This window comes from Rhodamnia argentea, chromosome 1, assembly GCF_020921035.1.
Source record: "Rhodamnia argentea isolate NSW1041297 chromosome 1, ASM2092103v1, whole genome shotgun sequence".
Classification (NCBI taxonomy): domain Eukaryota; kingdom Viridiplantae; phylum Streptophyta; class Magnoliopsida; order Myrtales; family Myrtaceae; genus Rhodamnia; species Rhodamnia argentea.
Window position 1 is genome coordinate 19,368,406 of NC_063150.1, and position 19,871 is coordinate 19,388,276.

Sequence of the window (19,871 nt, forward strand, 5' to 3'; positions counted from 1 at the left end):
AACCGTAGGCGACGCTAGTCCGAACCGAAGCGACGTGGGTTCGGGCGCCGGCGGAAGGTAGAGGCCGAGGGAATGCAAGCTTGGGCGGACGCGATGCATGCGTGAACCGAATGCAACGCGTGCGTGAGCGGTGCGGCACACGAACACGGACTAGCGTGAGCGAAACTCGGCGGCGGCGACGGCGAGATGAGCGGATCTTGGCGGTGCGGCAACGTGGACGAACGAAGGTTGTTGGCGTCGGATTAGCGTGGCGTCGTCGTCGGAGTCACGGAGAGAAAATCGCGCACGAAGAAGACGATGAATAGTAAAAATGGGGTGGGAGGCTGAATCGCGTTTTTGTGGGCTGTTCGTGGGTTGATCAAACGACTTGAGGAGGGTAAAAAAATAAGAAGAAGAAAAAGAAGAGCTGGGTTGGCGTGGGGAAAAGAGGAGAAGTTGGGCTGGTGTAAAAAGGAGAAGAAGAAGAGGAGAAGTTGGGCGTAAAAAAGGAGAAGAAGAAGAGGAATTTGGGCTGAGGCTATTTTATTGCAGGAAGTTAAAGTTGTGGGCCACGTGGGCTGTTCGAGTGGGCTGAGAAAAAAAGAGAAGAATGAGTTGGGCCGGAAGGATTTTTAGACCCAGTTCGGTCAAAAAAGGAAAAGTGGGCCTATTTTCCTTTGTGTCAATCGGGCCCGGTTCGGGTCCTCTCTCCCGGGCCCGAACAGGTCCGACGGCCTGATCCAGGCCCGGGTCCGAGAACCCAACCCGGACCCGGTCCCTTATTAATAAAAAATAATAATAATAAAAAATTTTAAAAAAATTCAAAAATTCAAAAAAAATAAAAATTAAAAAAAAATCATAAAAATTTCAGAAAATTAGAAAAATGGTTTCTTGGACCTTTTTACCCCTAATGTGAATTTTAAGCCTAAAATTGGCGTTGATTGAAGACCGATGTCCAATCCGGTCTGATAATCGTTGTAATTCGACCTTCGCGTCGAAATTGTTTGTTTAAATATCGCCATCATAGATTTGGTCCGCATGTGCTTATCCCGATCTTTATTTGGCATATTTATCTGATTGAGTGTTTATAACACTGTCTTTTGAAAAATTGCCTATTAATCGCTTTCCCTATATGCTAGGTTAAGGATAAATAGGTAATTGCACGAAATGACAGAAAAACATTATGCATGATCATTTAGTACCGGTTAGATACACGATGAGCCTAAAATGATATGCAGAATGTGTGGTCAACTTAGGAAATATCAACTGGTTAGGTACCGAAAGGGCGCTAATTTTCTAATTAGCGTAAACAAGTCCCCAAACTTAGAAGCTCTTGTTGCGTAGGAATCGAGATAACCCTCCCGTGTCTCGATTGGTTTCTAGCCGACCCCAATAGGCTAGTGGCGACTCTTAATAGCATTTTAATTTGCTAATCAATAAAAAAGAAAAATCCAATGTCACGCGAGGTAGGACTTGGGAGAGTCCACGCCATCGATCTATGGCAATACCTCTAAACCTCGCTGGACCCTCTCGGGGAGGCCGAAGGCGAGGTCGCGACAATCTTCCTTCCCGATCTTCAACCGATGGTACCCCGTCCGTAGATCAATCTTAGAAAATACCGATGCTCCCCGCAACCGATCAAACGGATCATCAATCCTAGGCAGTGGGTACTTGTTCTTAATCGTCACTTGATTCAACCGCCCGTAGTCTATACAACCTCATAGACCCGTCCTTCTTCTTGACGAACAGAGCATGTGCTCCCCATGGCGACGCACCGGGGCGGATAAATCCTTTATCCAACAATTCTTGCATCTGCATCTTGAGTTCCTTCGGTTCTGACAACGCCTTCCTATACGGCGCCTTAGAGATTGGCTCCGTCCCCGGAGCTAACTCTATCACAAACTCTATTTCCCTTTCCGACGGTAATCCAGGCAATTCTTCGGGAAAAACATCCGGAAACTCACATACTATAGCAATATCCTCCAACTTAGTTTCCCCAACAAACGTATCCACTACCGCAGCCAAATAACCTTGGCAACCATTTTCCAACAACCGAGTCGCCTCTAGCGACGAGATTACTACGATCGAGGTCCCTCCTCGATTTCCCACAAATTCAAAGCTGGCCCCATCCAACGGCCTAAATTGAATCGCCTTACGATAGCAATCCATCGTGGCCCTTTGCTTCGTTAACCAATCCATTCCCACGATCGGATCAAAGTCGTACATCTCCAGTACAACAAGATCTATCTCACTCTCATAACTATCCACAACTAGTCTACAACCGGGACAGCCTACTGCAGCTATTATGCTATCATTTAAAGGTGTAGACACCTTGACAACCATATCCAAAGGTACCACAATCAACCCGCATAGTCTAACAAATTGATCCGCAACAAAAGAATGCGTAGCACCAGGGTCAAACAAAGCATAAGCTATGCTATTCTGTAGAAGGACCGCACCTGTGACGGTCGGCGAGTCCTTCGCTTCATCTCGGGTGATCGTAAACACTCGTCCTTGCACCCGAGGTCGGTTACGGTGATTCGGTGGCGCGATCCTTCCAACTTGGCCTCCCAGTGGCCTAGCTTGTTGCCTCTGCGGGCAATCTCTCACCGGATGGCCCTATTGGCCACATCCAAAGCAAACTCTACGCATCGGACACGGAGCGGATCCATGCCTTTGGTTGCACGAGCGGCAAACATCGTCTCGGCGAGGCACCGGCTTACTAATCGCTCCTCGACGATTAGGCGGAACATTGAATCGGTTACCTTGCATCGGCCTCTTCCCTTGTCGAATATCTCTCCTGCTCGAAGGCGCGAACCGCGATCCAGAAGCGGCGGCCCTTTCGGTCAGATCTCTGCTCAACCATCCGAGCTCTCTCATAAAGATCATTATAGTCCTTCAAGTTGAATGGTATCAGAACACTCCCGATCTCGGGCTTCAGCCCATCTCTGAACCTTCCGGCCCTATCCACGGGGTCTTCAACCAATCTCGGAGCATACTTGGACAGTTCCGCAAATATGGCCTCATACCGATCAACTGTCATATGATTCTGGCGGAGGCGAAAGAACTCGCCATCTTCTCGTTCCCTCGCGGTGTCCGAGAAATACTTCCCGTTAAAAGTCTCCACGAAGGCATCCCACGTCGGGACCTTACCCTCGGGAAATACTCTGTCCTTGGAGGCTCTCCACCATGTACTTGCATTCCCTTGCAATCGGTACACGGCTAAGGTGACCTTGTCTTCATTGGTACACCTCAATAGATCAAAAGCTTTCTCTAGCTCCTCGATCCACGAAGTGGCAGCTCCGGGATCTCCGTTCCCAAAGAACTTGGGCGGCTTCAACTTGAGGAATTGCTCTACCAACCTTTGGGCCAGGTGCCCATCATTCATAGCTCCAGTGGGCCGATTCACGTGTGGGACTTCAAGATGCGGCGGCGGCAGAAGCATTCGATTTCTCACTTATCGCCCCATAAGGTCTCCAATAGCTCCCGAGCTTGCGAGAATTCCAGCCATGGTCGGCTCTTGCCCAACGGGCTCGGCGGCGCGCGGCGCTCTTTCTTCCTCCAAAATCTCCCCTATCGGCCCGACAGGCCTAGTCCGAGGTCCTCGGGATGCTCTTCTACCACGTTCGCTCATCTTACAGGCAAATTACGGAGTCATGCATACCCCGTAGCAAAGCGCGGTCAGAAGGCGGCCCCACAACTCAAATCTAGGAATCAACAATCACATGCACAACGATTATTGACCCACTAACTATCCCAATTTCAATCGCTCCTTATCACTCCCGGCCAATGACCGGATGGATCAGGTGACCTTGCTCTGATACCACCTTGGGCGGGGATGTCACGCCCCAACTCTCGAGCTCGCAACATCCCTACCTTACTCGCCTCGGGTCATGAATGATAACGTCTCGGGTAGGCTATCGACCTATGAATTTATGGTGCATGCGGAACGTGCAAATCTCCTAGACAACAATAACAACGGGATAGCATAGTAGGAAAAATAACACCGTCAATTCACAAAAACAATTTCATTAAACAGTCAAGCGGACGAATCTTAACCTTCTTGAGCTATAGAAAATATATACAACCCCATACTTCGGGGCGGCTCACTAGGACCTCAAAAAGACACAAGGTCGGGTAAGGTTAATTCTTCGTCTACTCCCAAAAATCCTACCATCATCCTCTCGGTTCATCGTCCACGGCCTTCAAGATCGCCTGAAAATTGTTAACCACGATGGGATGAGAAATTAATCTTAGTGAGCCAACGCCTAAGCCCGGTTAGGACGTTGATTCGCTCGTACACCCTAAAAATTAACACATCAGCATAAAGCAAGTATTTCAATCACAGGCAACTTACCCTCCAAGCCATACGTAATGCAATGCGGACTCGACTCAACAATCAATCAACCAAGTCAATTCACCATTGCAAAGCATCACAGCACTTGCATGCACATGACACCACACGTAGTCCATTTATTATCAGATCCGACCCGTAGGTCCAGCACACTAGTCGGTTGGTGCTCTCTTGGCGAGACCGGGCATCGTCCCTTACTTCCGGCGACGGCGTCTGATAGTCCATGTGACTCCGCTTGACCAACCCGAAGACAATGATTGTCGACACCGCACGGAGCTAACGGGAATCCTAAAAAGGCTTCGGCCCATCACAAGCTGCGACCGGCAAACGTACAACCAGAAGACAATGATCGACGCGCATCTAGCAACCAGAAGACAACGATTGCCGGGACCGAACGACCAGAAGACAATGATCGTCGGAATTATCCCATTATGTGACCACTCGGGCACTTCGACAACCGGCCAGTTCATTTCTTGGATTTAGGTCGAATGCTCATACTCGCATGTTCAAATACTTGGCCCAAGGCCGTTTTCGTGCAAAAACATGCAATTTTATCTCATACGTGGTCACATGAATGCGTAATTTATATTGACCGACGCATCAAACAATTTGGGGCGATTCAGCTCTAATCGGACCCCCACACAATCGGCACTCAAATCTAGCATTCATAGCCAACAATTCATAAGTCGATTAGCCAATTGCAGCCAGGCAATTGTTAATTCCAATTTCAATTCCAATTGCGCACTCGTCTCTAACCTATCGCTCGCTCGCGATCAATCAACACAAACAATCGGATCAATTAACCAATCTAATCTAATTAGGTATGAAATCCTAACTAATTAGACTAACCTAACCAATTAGGGCCATTGAACCTAAACCAAATTTCTAACCTAAACCGGCCCTAATCGAGCTACCTAAATACCTAATAATCTAATTAATCTAATCCGAATGCAATTAGCGTCCTAACCAAGAGTTAGGGGCTAGCTCACAATTATGATAAGCTCAGGCGGACTCAAATTGGGCGGCGGCGACGCGAACTCGGCCCGGCCCGACGACGATTAAAGGCGGCCCGCGACCTAACTTGAACTCCGGCTTCAACTCGGTCCGGGACGACCCGAACGACTTGGCGACACTTTGGGAAGATGGCACGGGACTCGGGGGTGGTGGCCGGAGCTGGCCGGAACAGTGACCGGCCGGCGTGAATAGTACCCGGGCGGAAAAAGGGCAGCAATAACAATAGGGGAAACGGACTGTTCCGAGGGGGTTCCGGGCGTCCAAAGTTAGGGAAAAGCTTGGCCAACGTCGGGGGATCTCCGGGGGAGCTGTGGGTGGCACCGGTGGCGGCAATAGGTGGCCGGAGGCGGCGGTTCCAAGCTGCACGTAACCGGTGCGGAAAAACGGGGCGGTTTCAAAAACAGGGGAGGTGATCTCTGGGCTGTTCGGAGCTCTACGGGCTGCGACCAACCTCCGATGGCCTTGGGGGAAGATGTGGGGTCGAGGGTGGTCGCTCGGGGTGGTTTGGGGTGGCCGGAATCGGCCAGAGGGCGCTAGAACAGAGGCGGTGGGTGGGCGACGCAAAAACAGGGCGGGTGGGTCGCCGGGGCTGTTACGAGGCTGAATCGCGGCTCTGCGGCGGCTCACGGCGGAGGCGGAGCGGTGGGCGGAGGTGGCTGGAGGTCTGTGGTGGTGGTTGGGGTGTTGGTCGCACAAAAATGACCAAGGAAGAAGAGGTTGTCTTCGGTTCCGGAGGGGGTCGCGCACAACACAGAGGAGAGAGAGGCGGACGGGAAAGAGAGGAGGGGAGGAGAGAGAGAGAAAAAGTCACGTGGGTTTGACTAGGGGGCTGATCAGATTTGAATGGGTGGGGCCCACGGGTCACTCAAAATTAATGGTTTTTGGCTTATATGTATAATATCCAAGGGCGGTTCCGTAATTTGACAAATTGGGACTGATTGGATTTTTGGCTCAACCGATAGGGAATAAAATTAGGAATTTCACGGGCTAGGTTCGGTCTAGAAAAATTTTAGGCACGAGGATTAAAAATCCTAAGTTACGGTGACCACGGTTTCGAGACCCAATCGAAACCGAACAAAATTTCGGGACTCGTCCAAATTCATCACTTTCGTCCTTTCGATCCAAAAATTTGCACCGACTAAAATTCAATTATCTTCCTTTTTATTGAATTCGGGCAAATTACATGGTTCGAATTTCCCGGGGGTCACACATGTGGAACGTGCAACTCCCAAACATCAAATCGGACGACATGGATAGTTAAATAGATAGTTACAACAATCAAAACATGATAGTTCAGCAAAGCTACCTTGTATTTAATTATCTTTGTTAACCCAAGAATATGAAATATCTACAAGCCCATTCTTCGGGCCACTTTCTACAACTCTCAAAAATACCAAATCGGAAATAACACGACCCTCAAATAACTCCAACAAGATCCACGCCACTTCTAGTTCTTCACCACTAAGGGCTTGAAAATGGTTAATAATGATGGTGTGAGATGTGAATCTCGGTGAGTTAATGCCTAAGCCCGGTTATGACGTTGATTCGCTCATAAAATCCTACCAGGCAACCATAAAAGCATCATACATATATAAGTCAACCACATGCAAACTTACCGGTCTTCACCCATGCACAATGCAATGCTCGACTCAACTCAACAGTTACATTAGATAAATAACTGGCATGGCATCATATCAATTTGCATGCGCATGACACCACACGAAGTCCATTTATTAACCGGTGACCCATGCGCCGGGTGTGATCGGCGCACTTCACTGGTGTGGCCATAACACTACAATCGGTAGTATCTACTGGCGGGACCAGGCATTGTCCCTTACTTCCGGCAACGGCGACCGAAAGCTATGTATCCAGTGAAACCGGCATGGCATAGCAGACAGGCATTCCAAAGAGGAGCGTCGGTCCATCACAAGCTACGACCAGCATATGACAATTAGTGTGATCCATACGACTAGCACGGGCATGAATTGACGTGCTTATGACAAGTCGCGTGGTTCCGTATGACCGACACGGCACGAACTTGTCAGGTACCCATACGATCGGCACGGTTTAACCTCATCATATGACCACTCAAGCACATCCGACAACCAACCAATTTTTATCTTTTACTTTTAGTTGGATGCTCATGCGGACGTGCTCAAGGCTCGGCCCACGGCCATTTTTATGCTAAAATATGCAATTTAATTCCGCATGTGGTAATATAAATGCACAATATTATCCACAAGATTTTGTATCTGATACGGGGTGCTTAACACCCATAATCGCTCACACAATAACCAACAGACAAGACTAAGCCTTCAATCAAACACCCAATCACCACGGATTAATTAAACACAAGTAATAATCCCATTGATAATTGTTAATCCAGTTTCATACAATTAGCGATCGTATGCTCGGCTCTGACCTATCGCTCGCTTGCGATCAAAAATCGGTAATCACCGCCCAAACAATCAATCCATCCTAATCACCAATTAACCACAAACGACCTAACCACTCCAACTACCTTAAATAATTGTGGCCATTTATCTTAAACCCAATTTCTATCTAATCCGACCACAATTAAACTACCTAAACACTCTAAATTGCTAACTACGCTAATTAACTATTAACGAGCGCAATTAGTACCCTAATCGGGGTTTAGGGGTTTAACTCACACTCTAAACAATGTTCGACGATGACTCGGATGCGTCGGTGACGACTGTGATAATGTACGGTGCGGGTACCTACGACAACAAGCGGCGGCAACAACTACAACGACGGCTCTCGATCACAACTCACGAGTCTCGGCTCAAGTCGGCACGACGGGCACGATTTTGGGTCGAACTCGAATAGGGCCTCGAGTCGAGGGATTCGTGACGACGACGGATGATGTGACACGGCTGGCGGCTCACGGTGGGGCCGTGAGTTACGGAATAACGGCCTCGTAGCAGCAGAAACGGTGATGATTAGCAAACTTGGAGGCTCACCGCCACAAAACGAGGCAACCATGGGGTTGTTGGCTTCGGGTCGAGTCGTTGGTCTTTGGGTCAATGGGTGGCCGGCGGGTCGCGACGACTCAAGGTAGTGGATCGGCTTGGGGGACGAGTTCGGGAATAGGCGACAATGTGGCTGGGTAGTGGCTGGTAGTAGTCGGGCGTGAGCAGAGGAGGGGGAAACGGGGTCGGCATTGTGTGTGAGCTCAACCGGGGGTCGCAGTTTCGGAGGGGCGAGGGTGACTCGTAGATCTCGGGGCTCGGGCGGCTGGCGAGACTGTTTGATGGTGACCGATGATTGGCGGGTAGCGGCGGCGCGCCGCGGAGCTAGTCATTGACCAAGGGTCAAGCCGCAACGAATAGAAAGGAGGCCCTTGGGTTCAAGGGTAGCTGTTGTACAACGGCATTGGGCTGGCGGCCGGTGGCGCGACGGTAGGTGAAGCTGATGGTTGGTGGCGGCAATGCAGATGGGGTCGGGTGAAGGTTGGAGGGTGTTGGCCGAAGAAGTGACAGAAGAAAAAAGAAAAACGAAGACGAAGAAGAAGATGCGAGAGAGAGAGAGAGAGAGAGAGAGAGAGAGAGAGGGTGTCACAGTCAACAGAGAGAAAGAGAGAGAGATAGTAGTTGGGGGGCTTACGGCTGACAAGACCAAAAAGAAAAAAGGGGTCCCACCACTTCAAATCAACATTAATGGCTTTTGTTTTGCTTGTATAATATCTAGGGGCAGAACGGTAATTTACCCGATCGGGGTATTTTAAACTACCAATACTAAAATTGAGAGCAATCTGATATTTCACAGTTAGGGTTCGGTCAAGTTTAGGTTCAAGCGTAAAGGGTTCGAAAGCGCTACGAGACGACCGAACTATCATAACCTAATCTAGTTTGATCGACATCTCGGGACGGATTCAATCATCGTCTCTTAAACCTTCAAAATCCAGTATTATTCCACGGACTGAAATTTCAGGAACTAAAATCCTTCGAGCCTAATCATCTTATAGTCGTCGAAATTCTAGGGCATCACAACAACTGTCAACTGTCACTCAATCCAAGCTCTATGGAACGCAAAAACTATGACTAAAGTTCTCTCTCTCTCAACTCATAGCAACTCATGCTTGTGCGACCTGCTTCTAAAGCCGGTTAAAGAATAGCATACTTTTGCACCTTCAAATGCAGATGAATTGCTGCTACAAGTTGCAGAAGAAGAATTTTGGCCGATTCCTTGTTTGAATCAATAACTGTGCCGATTTGACTAGCGTTCTGGACAACGAAAAGAGAAGTGTCCCCTCGATCGATGAACTTGCATGTTTGAATATGGTGTTCAAAGCCAAAGATTGTTGAATCACTGAACAAAAAGATCAATTAGATGGCAGGAAACTCGCGTACGGATCGGCGAATGCAGCATCATTTCCTGGACGTGAGAACACAATCTGCATCTCCATGTTCATGGAAAATTACACTTAGAAAAGGAAACACCAACATGAAAACTGCACTTGTAATCTGCACTAGTGTCTTATTTTATTTTCAACTCGAGGAGAGCGAAAACAAACTTCTCCCATCATAAGAAAAGAACGTAGTACTACTTAGAAAATTGAGGCATTACCTGATAATTTCCGAGAGTGTGTGACTTAAAACCAGCTGCGCAATAGTCGAAGTAGTACTCCCACGTCCTTATGAACTTTTTGTCGAATCCCAGAGCCAATATTTTCCTGCAAAAGGAGAAAGCCATCATGAATTGCCGAATAAACTGGGAGAAATTGTACCAAAGTGATTGCAGCATCCTGTCACTAGTCACCTCTGCTTCTCCATGAAGTTCTTCCTCCAACACTGAAGTGTTTGATAGTAATGGATTCCTATGTTGTCCAGATGCTCCACGCTGTAGTGGAAGATCTTTCGTCAGATGAAGTGAAGAAGAACAAAGAACTTATGTACTTAATGTAACGCGACTGTACCAAAGTCGAGACGCAGAGGCCATAGCTGACGTTATCCTGCTTAACGAAGGCAGGCAGCCACCGGGGAAGATGTATTCTTTTATGAAGTCTGAACTTTGCCTGTATTCGTCATACCGCTCATCGGGTATGGATATGAACTGGTGGAATTTAACATAACAATGAGAAAACAAAAAGAATAAGTACATCTTTTGCTTTCGAAACAATAATTGGAGCCACAAAACTGGTGCATGTCACATGCCTGTAGAACAAGAAGTCCGTCTTTGGCCAGCACCGATTCGCAACAGCCGAAGAACTCCTCCATGTATTCGTGGCCGACTGCTTCAATCATCTCGCTGTGAATTCATTCCATTAAGAGTAAATCTTTTAAGCATCTGTTTTAGTCTGTTTAACCGTACCATGAATAGACAAACTCACCAGGAAATGATCCTGTCATATTTGTAGGTACTTGGCAATTGGCGATAATCGCAAAGAAGAAATGTGATGCGGTCCTGCATCAAAAAGGAAATACATTATCTCTTGAACCGAATAAACTAATTCTCAAGAACATATTGCAGGCAGATTGGGTACCTGAAGGCCCGCTTCTTTCACTCTCAATTCAGCATACTTCAATTGCTCTTTCGACAAAGTAATGCCGGTGTATTTGCATCCGGTTTGCCTGACAACTTCAATGGCCAAGCTTCCCCAACCGCAGCCGATTTCAAGAACTTTGTGCGTCTTTTCAATTCTCGCCTACATTTGGATAAGGCAAAGCATTAGTCACAACACAGTTGAAGGTTAACCGTCAAGCCGCCCCCAACTAATTGCAAGTAAAACTTACTTTTTTAATCAAGAGAGAGATCTTTCTCATCTGTGCTGCCTTTAGGTCTTCGCCTGCCATCTTCAAATTTTTCAACACAATGAGAATGCATCGTTATTTGAGTGACTAAACTTCATTCAGACATGGATATTTTTGTTGACTTTGGCTACGAAAGCACTTATTCGGCAGCAGAAATATCAAAACAGGGTTGTTGTTGCTGACCTTGAAAACCGCGCATGAGTATGTCATAGTCTCATCCAAGAACAGCGAAAAAAGTTCATTACTCTGCCAACATGACAAAATGGAAATCCTAGAATTACATCTTGTCATATGTACAAGCATCTTCTTGCTTTTAATATACATCAATGGTGAGAAATTGACAAAGTATTCTGGCTCCTCCTGTTCTCTTAAAAAAATGCTAGGAAAAAAGTTCAGGAATGCAGTATCTACCAGATCATAATGCCGGGAGATGTTCCTGCGAGCTTGTGTTAAAGTGTTTTGCCTTGATACATGCTTGAAGAAGTACTTAGCCGAACCAATACCAGCTGTTAATAACATTGGCGTCCACCAACCCCTAATCAAAAGGGGCATCCACTGGTTTAGTATCTTTATTAAGATTGTACAAGGTCTAATCCAAAGCAGTTCGTTCCACTAAGTAAATTATTGAGTACCTTTTCTTAATTAATCTCGAGACAGAATTATCAGTATTTCTGTTGGCTATGAGAATCTGCGATTATATATATCGTTGACAAGGGATTAAACATTTGATATGTTCAAAGTATACAGCATTTAGAAAATTAAGTCTGTTACCTGAAAAAGATTTAGAAGGCCTTTATCTTTGTCTACGAAAGAAAAATCACCATTTATGTATGCATCTGCTACGCCTAGATCGGCCTGAGTCATGACCTGAAAAACCAAAAAAATTGTTATCAAGACACAAAAGGGTCTCAGCAGAAACTAGCAAAAACTGGGCTTTACTCGTAGAAAGTCCTGAATAGTCTTAACCGGCATGGGCGGAAGTCGAGTGTAAAGATAGAACGATACCTTCCAGTAAAACTGTGGACTGTGGATCCTCAAGGTAACTGTCAGTGGACATATTTCCCTGGTTCCCTCGAAGGTAATCATCGTGCCTCCTTCCTCTAACAAACTGCCACTCACGAAAGCATAATTACAGCTACATGATTCTGGAAAACGTTCTCCTAAGCCGTAAGTCCTTAAGAACAATTTTCATTTTTTGTGCAAATCATTCTTATTGACAAATAAATTCGCATATTCTGTTCTAAGCTATTAATGAAAATGCAGGAGCAGACCAGTAAGATGAGAAGATGTTGACTAAGAGACTGATTCAGAGCAATGACAGTTAACATTTCTAAGGATCTACAGAGAAATAAGACAAGGAAAGATGCATGCTACAAGCAAGCAGTTATCATGATAAGTAGCAGTATACTCACGTTACTGAGCCAGTAGTAATATAACGCCTGAGAAATCTCGTAACAAAAAGGCGTGCCCCCATTTCCTTGAGTGAAAGAGCCATATGCCGAGGATTCTCAAGAACAGAAGGACTTTTTCCTATCACTCCATGTGCAGCAGCCATGCCAGCCTGCAAAGAAGTCCCTTGACTTAAAATCGCATATCCAGCTAGTTGATCGATCGAGAGAGAGAGAGAGAGAGAGAGCGTATACCTTCAATCCATCCTCATGGAAGCCATACCCTGACAGAAGAATAAGAACTAAAATTGGTCATGACATATACAACTATGTTCCCTTAACGACCTGAGTCTTAAGAATTAAAAAATTCTATCTGCCGAAAGGTTGAAGTTGCAGCAACTTTATGAGCAAAGACCACACAAAATTGACTCACTTACTAGGCAAAACTTAGGACCCTCCTCAGTCAAAATGTTACCGCAAGAAAGATGGCCAGAACCTTGCAGCATTATTCTTTATTACATGCATAGGAATAAGTAGCACTCAGCGTTCTAAAGAGACGATCACCAGCGCCAATATAGAAATTGAAAGGCTCACCCTGGTATGCTCCGCAGAACCAAATTCCTCTTTTTCCTTGGATCTGATCTAGCTCAAGTGAAGCTTTCGATGCGGCAACAGATGGAATTGGATGGCCAGTGCACCACTTAAGCAATGTGTGTTGCGGTTCATGTGAAGGATTGAGAGTCACGAGAAACGGCCAATCCTTCTGATCAAGGTTCTGCAAATTTTTGCAGGCCCAACCAAAGAAAAGAGAATTGGTCATGCTGAAACCGGTGCCCACAGAAAGGGAGTTCTAGAGGCAGTCAAACAGCGGAAATTGCCAACACGTTGCGGAATGCACCTCAAAAGATGCTATGTTGCTAAAATTTTAGTAGGCATTAACAACTTTTACGCGTATCAAACTAAATACTAATTAGTGTAGTTTTATGCACTCCATGACAACTGCAAGTTTCACTTCCTTTATTCTAAGGGAATATGTAGCACGACTTTGTAGCACAACAGATCCTGAAGGGCACAGCAGAATCAGAAATAAAATCACAGCAAAGCACATTTGCCATACCTGAAGCACATTGAGCCAGTACGTCAAGCACACTTGATTTTCAGTACTCCCAAGAAAATTCCATGCACTCCACGCTGCTGGGTTTTTGGGCATGAAAGTTTTGTCATGATGAAGATAAATCTCGCTGCCAATAGGAAAAATGTACCCATGGTTTTGCATTCTGTCGTGCATATAGAGAGCAAAAAAGAAGCTTGCCAAAGAAATGGCTTAAAGTAGATTCAATTGACAACGAAATCACTGTGGACACCATTGTTCCGTTCTATCAACTATATAACCGTGGCGTTGTAGACAATTGGATATTTCTCCAGGAGCATGGTTGCAGATACTTGTCATGAAAACATTAGCCGAAAATGCGCAAGCTGCAGAGTAACCAATTATACCTGTAGGCATATTGGAATGCACCCAGGACTCTCATTTCATCGTAAGTTGCTTGGTCCCCCAACAATCTCAGAGCATCCGGTGCATGGACGGCTACAATACACTTATCATATACTTCTTCAGAACCATCTCCAGTTAGGACGACGCAGCCTGTTCAGTCTCCTTCTGTTAACATAAAATTGTGGACTAAAAGGACCAAAACTATAAATCGTCCTGATGATACTTGAGTGTACCTACTATGACAATTTAGTTTTCCTGCCCAATTGTTCGGTCTAGTTCCATGTCATGTGACCGGAAAAATGCAGAAAAGGTTGAAATTTAAACAGCGAGTACTTACCCTCATCACTAGTTGAGATGGATTGCACTTCACAACTTGTTCTTATTTCACACCCTCTACTCTCAAGCTCATCTCTGACCTGAACCCACAAATATTTACAGTTTTGTTCATCAGATTCTTTGTAGGGCGTCAAGAAGAAAAATTTACGACCAAGAACGTCCAGTTTTCCATCTCGATCTACTGAATGTCCTAACTATCATCACCTTATTGACGTAAGAATGCGAGCGTCTTCGGACTGTAAGCCACTGAGGGCGGCCAAAAACCTGCAAAGAATCGGCTTATTGATATAAAATGCTACCAACTTAAGCAGCAGAGAATTGGTTGATAGGACATCTGAAAAAGCGAAACACAGTTTTTCTCATTTCCAATCAACCACTAACTCTTCTATAGCCATGAGACGTACCTGAAGCAGATGATGATTGCGGCAAAAGGACAGAACCGAGAAGGCTGAAAAGCTCATGACTCCTTCCGAAGAGCAAGACCAGATTGAACCACAAATTGGGATCTATAGGAAAATAAAATTAATTGGTAATTGGCATAGAGCTACATTCTACAATTGAGCGAAGTACAGATTTTGTGATTTGAGTTAAAAATCAAGGATATGACAGAGTACAGTGATTCAACAATCTCACAAGGTAAGCCTTTTGGAACAATTCAGAGTAACCCCGTGAGTTGATGAACTGTCCCAAAGTTTCGCTGCGATCAATGTCGGGATTGCTCTCAAGTCCTTCTAGGTAACTGCAAAAATATACAGGCATCAAACAGAGTGAATGCCGGTGATTGTCTGGTCATGCGTATGAAAAGGATGCAAGAACTTGAAGATTGGCTTATTGTTTTGAATGAATTAGGCCCAGCTTGATCACCTTGCAAAGTCATGTAGGATATGCTACCTTGAGAATGAATATTGCCCATTTTCGAGACAACATTTGGTTATCTAATCATATTATCCTGCTATAAAATGCATAGAATATCCTGGAGTTTCCTTTAAAAAATGATCGATATCATTGTTCGAACTCTTCGAAATCTCACGTCAACAGTGTAGCATATTGCCAAAAACTTAGGCTTCAAGAAACCACTCTCCACATTGGTATCATTCGTGATCAATTAAGCTGGCAATCACAATTCATTAATGACATTTCCTACTTCTGATAGTGGGAAGATCGCTCGCAAGATTGCAAAAGATTAGCAGCAAATCTTTGGGATGAAGGATTATGATCATTGTCATCGATCTGAGCTGCAAGCAGTGCAGACAACCAGAGACGGAAATGCAGATAACCATCCAATGAGCACCAAAAAGACTTGATTTACCTGAGGACATCCTCCTTAAATTTGATGATTTCTCTGAGCATTAGCCAGAAGTAAGGATTCAACACATTTGTCTTCTGGGCAAACATACTCGAAAGACCATTTCTGCTTCCCCACTCACAGCCTCGGCCTTCGTCCAAGCTGACCGAGAATGACATGTCCGATATCTCCATTTCCACTCCAAGACTCTCAAACAACTCCATCATATTAGGGTACGTAACCTGCATGAGAACCCCGCGATTCTCGTCAGCATTAGAAGTTGCTCAAGACTAGTCGATTTTTTACAATGAAAATTACTTCTCTAAGATGCCAAAGAAGTACCATGATCTCAAAGCGACAAAATAACAGATCAATGGCTTCAACTCACGTTACTGACGACGTATGCAACACATTAATGGTACATAAAATCCGAGTTATACTCCTAGACAAGATTCGATGGTTGTAGCTGCTCGTAGACATTTCAATGGCCGAAGACTTATTCGGTGATATGCCATTGTTATGCAGCCCGACTAAGACCAGATCTTGTCATTTTCATTCTCAGTTTGAAAATGATGTTCCGTTATAGTCATGTGCGTTGCTATAGTCATGGAACTCCTTTCTATGCAGTATAACTATAAATTTAAGTAGAACCGACACCAACACGTGACACGCGACAAGACACGACACGACACGCGGACACGTCATATCTAAAAAATAGAAATTTTCAACACGTTGGGGACACGTTATATATTAAAAATATATGTTCATATAAATGGTAAAGTATCATTTCTATTATTTTTTTTTTTGTAAAAACAAAGAATTTACAAAAAAGAGCTTTTATAATATAAAAGAAATTTTGATATTGCCGTAATTTGATACTAGTTAGTCTAGAAAAAAGTAAATAATAAAGTAAAAAAAAAAGATTAAAGAGATATTGGATTCTCCCGAAAGTGACGTACTCCCCAATCAATTAGTGCACCTGCACCTCCACCTCCACCTCCACCTCCACGCTCTCTCATCCTTCTTCCCCCCGAGGGACCCCACTCGCTTTCCTCCCCTGGGCTCTCTCTCTCATCTTCGTCTCTCTCTTTACTTTAAAAAAAAAAAAAAATCTCTCACTCCCCTCACCTCTCTCTCGTCTCTGTCTCGCGAAGCAAACCGTGATTTTGGCTGTGTCGCCAGTACTCCGCCGCTATCTCGCTCGGTTCTCCGAGGCTTGCTCGCTCTGTCACTGGCTCACTCCATTGCTGCCTCCCTTTCCAGATCTGTGCTATCCAGCCCTCCTTGCCCACTGACTCGCTCGTTGCTGGCTCTCTCCCTCTCTCATGGTCCGAGACGCAAGCACCCTTCACCTCCTCCTCCCCCAGATTTCTGACCTCCAGATCTACGCGTCCTCCGCCCGCCTTCCTCACCGACAGGCGTGTCCCTGGTGTTGACTATGTGTCGGATCTTTGACATGCGTTGATCACGTGCCGAATGCATGCCGGATGCGTGTTTGTATCCGACACGTGTCCGACACGTACGCGATGACCTTATCAATGTAACGTGAGGGTGCTTCATAGCTATAAACATAAACGAATCTACCCAAAGAGTAAAGAAAACAAAACTAGACAAAAACCCGCCTTTTTTTTTTTTTTTGTCAGCTCTAAACCTTGCTAGATTGGCGAACCCGGGCAACCACTCGGGCCGGCCAGCAGATATGCCCTAGGCCCTAGCTCCAAAGTGCGAGTAATTAGAAATTATTATCGGGATCTACCATAACATTGGATGAGTTTTTCTTGCGGATTTCACATAGATCCAATCTAAATTCACCGAACAGCCGCTTGCGGGCGATATTAGTCGAGCCTAGGGCTCCCATGTGTGTCACGTGGGTGTTCTCACGACCCTTTTCGAAAACCCGCCACAAACACCAGAAAAAAAAATATGCGAGACAAGAAGAAGTAGTAGTAGGATGGATAATACGATGCAACTTGTTCCAAATCCAAGAAGAAAACAACAAACTCGCTTAGCTGTGCACTTTTCGTGGCCATCGTCCCATGCTGCGGTGCCGTCCCCACTTCCCATCGATTGGTTTCACATCAAAATCAACAAACCGTACAGGAGAGAAAGATGATGCCATTCGAAATGTACATCTTATGTCTTAATTTTTTGATCAAAGGTTTACATTCTGCAATAATCTTCTAAAGCAGTTAGATAGACAGGTTCGGGGACAAAAGTACATGTATGATCAAACAAGTGGGAGACATGATTAAAAAAAAAAAATAGTCATTTCAACCATTTCATGCTCATAACAAAGTATTTGAAATTCTTAGGCCGACTCATTGTCCTAATTTAAACGTGCCAATCTCCCTTTAATGTATGATAAATCATGCATATGCACGAATTTACTCGCTGAGAATATCCTTGAAAGATAAGGTTACCAAATAGGTAACTCGGTGATAGTGGAATAAACTTAACATGATTTGATATTTTATATCTTAATAATCGAGATCCTCGTGTAATTAAGTTTGCTAGTCTAATTAACAAATAAGTTCTAATGTTTAGAACAACACGTGCGTGCTCATGTTACTTGAAACAAGAGTTTTTTTTTTCTTTTCTTTTAACATCATCCTCATTTGCAATTATTTTCAAAATTAGCTACTAGAATGTTCTATTCTCGTACAAAATTCTAAGTATTTCTTAGAAACTTTATAATCTCCATTCGCTACTTCGAATGGATGCTGCGGTATCGGAGACTAACGGGCAACAACATATCTATCTCGAGCTCTTTTCAATTCATGAAAAATGGAGAGTATAGTTACTAAATCAGCTCAAGTTCTTGTATTTTAAAATCGGAAAAAGGAGAAAAATATATATGTAAAAAAAGAATTAGAAAAAACAAAAAAAAGGGTTGAAAATTAAATATATACACGTGGAGAAATGCATAGTGACTTTCTAAATCTGCACATAAAGTTAGAAAGTTACCCTTTTGTGGTCAATGGTCAGAAGAAAGTTACTCTTTTTCGATTGCCTTCTCACCTCCCTAAATCCCCACTTAGAAAGTTATACTGTATTTTTCTACGGAAAGAGGATGAGGAATGGCGATTTGGAGTAATAACGCGAACGTCCCTCTTATATGTCGCGAGATGCTTGGCTCCTTGCCATGTACAACTAGATCTACGTTTTGCTCCGAGCAGAGAGGAATGGAGAAAATGCAGCGACGATAATGGTGGGCAGAAGATGTAAAAGGAAGGGAAAGAAGAATGGAGATGTGAGGGTTGAAAGACTTACGCGATTGAAGACCATGAAGCCGAGGTCCACGTCGACGCCGTCGAAGGAGGCGGTCCTGGCATGGCCGCCCAAGTAATCCTCCTTCTCGTGCAGCACCACCTTCGCTCCCCCTCTCGCCGCCTCGTACGCCGCCACGAGGCCGCTCACGCCGCCTCCAATTACCCCTACTTTCATCTTGATTCCCAGAAAAAAGAAAAGACTGTCAAATGCATGGCAATGGAATCTATCGTTTAGGGTAAGTTGAAAAAATTGCCTGCTGTCTGCAGGGGTACTCGTGAAAATGCACAACACAGACAATGTCTTGGGAGCGTGAGGAGAAAATCCTGTTGAGGAAGTCGTCGATTTTCTTTCTTTCTTGGGGGGATATGATTTGCAAGAAACTTTCAGTAGAGAAGAAGAATGGCAGAGTGCTATAACCCAGGACTTTCTCGACAGTTTTCTAAGCACATTCCGAGAAAACTTTATCCCGAGAGAGAGAGACTAGAAGAAGAAAAAAAGGGTTACCTTGAAAGGGAGTTTTCGAGAGAATAGACTAAGAGAGAAGCTCGGAATCTCTTGGACTAGCAATTGAATTCACTAAGGGTACATATGGTAACATTTCTGAAAGTGAATTTCTGTTTCAGAAGTGTTTTTGGAGTAGAAATCCATTTAGTAATATAACTTTTGAAGCAGAAATCTGTTTGGCAAAAAATTTTACTCTGAAAGAAATTTTTACTTTTGAAGTGAATTTTCACTTTTGAAGTTGTTTTTCCCCCAATTTGAGAAGCTAAAAAAATTAGCTTCTCAACTCAAGAAGTACTTCTTGAATAATAATAAAAAAAAAGACCTCACAAAATACTTTTTGCCTCACCTTCTTTCATTATGCCCTCACCCTTTTTCCGATCGGGCCCGCCTCTCCCGACTTCCATCACCACCCACCGTTGACCACCGATACTCACCGCCGCCGTCGCCAACCACCGACCACCACCATCGCCAA

At 44.8% G+C, this 19,871-nt stretch overlaps 1 protein-coding gene across 6 annotated transcripts; it reads right to left on the minus strand.

The window, feature by feature from the left end:
* Positions 1 to 9,678: 9,678 nt before the first annotated feature.
* On the minus strand, positions 9,679 to 19,417 carry LOC115753979 (tuberculostearic acid methyltransferase UfaA1). Of its 6 annotated transcripts, XM_048272061.1 has the most exons (25): positions 19,400 to 19,417; positions 18,896 to 19,069; positions 15,650 to 15,867; positions 14,974 to 15,079; positions 14,745 to 14,846; positions 14,545 to 14,604; positions 14,342 to 14,420; positions 14,007 to 14,154; positions 13,627 to 13,750; positions 13,104 to 13,284; positions 12,765 to 12,793; positions 12,534 to 12,682; positions 12,127 to 12,229; positions 11,893 to 11,988; positions 11,754 to 11,809; positions 11,533 to 11,656; positions 11,305 to 11,367; positions 11,104 to 11,163; positions 10,854 to 11,015; positions 10,701 to 10,774; positions 10,525 to 10,618; positions 10,287 to 10,423; positions 10,130 to 10,210; positions 9,938 to 10,043; positions 9,679 to 9,764 (listed from the first exon to the last, which is right to left on the minus strand). In XM_048272061.1, exons 2-25 carry the CDS (start codon positions 19,067 to 19,069, stop codon positions 9,693 to 9,695), a joined length of 2,598 nt encoding a protein of 865 aa, XP_048128018.1. In that variant the 5' UTR covers positions 19,400 to 19,417; the 3' UTR covers positions 9,679 to 9,692. The 6 variants fall into 6 exon arrangements, with proteins under 6 accessions (XP_048128018.1, XP_048128059.1, XP_048128084.1 ...); XM_048272102.1 differs by lacking the exons at positions 15,650 to 15,867; positions 18,896 to 19,069; positions 19,400 to 19,417 and adding an exon at positions 15,205 to 15,642; XM_048272127.1 differs by lacking the exons at positions 14,974 to 15,079; positions 18,896 to 19,069; positions 19,400 to 19,417 and having other exon boundaries at positions 15,650 to 15,787.
* Between the last annotated feature and the right edge of the window lie 454 nt (positions 19,418 to 19,871).

Bases quoted from the DNA above. Each gene is read 5' to 3' on its own strand.
- LOC115753979 (XM_048272061.1), bottom strand. From the start codon at position 19,069: ATGAAAGTAGGGGTAATTGGAGGCGGCGTGAGCGGCCTCGTGGCGGCG. The intron at 12,683-12,764 runs GTATACGCTCTC...ACTTCTTTGCAG, and splicing joins TCCATGAGGATGGATTGAAG to GCTGGCATGGCTGCTGCACA. The intron at 11,164-11,304 runs GTCAGCAACAAC...AAAAATTTGAAG, and splicing joins ACTCATGCGCGGTTTTCAAG to ATGGCAGGCGAAGACCTAAA.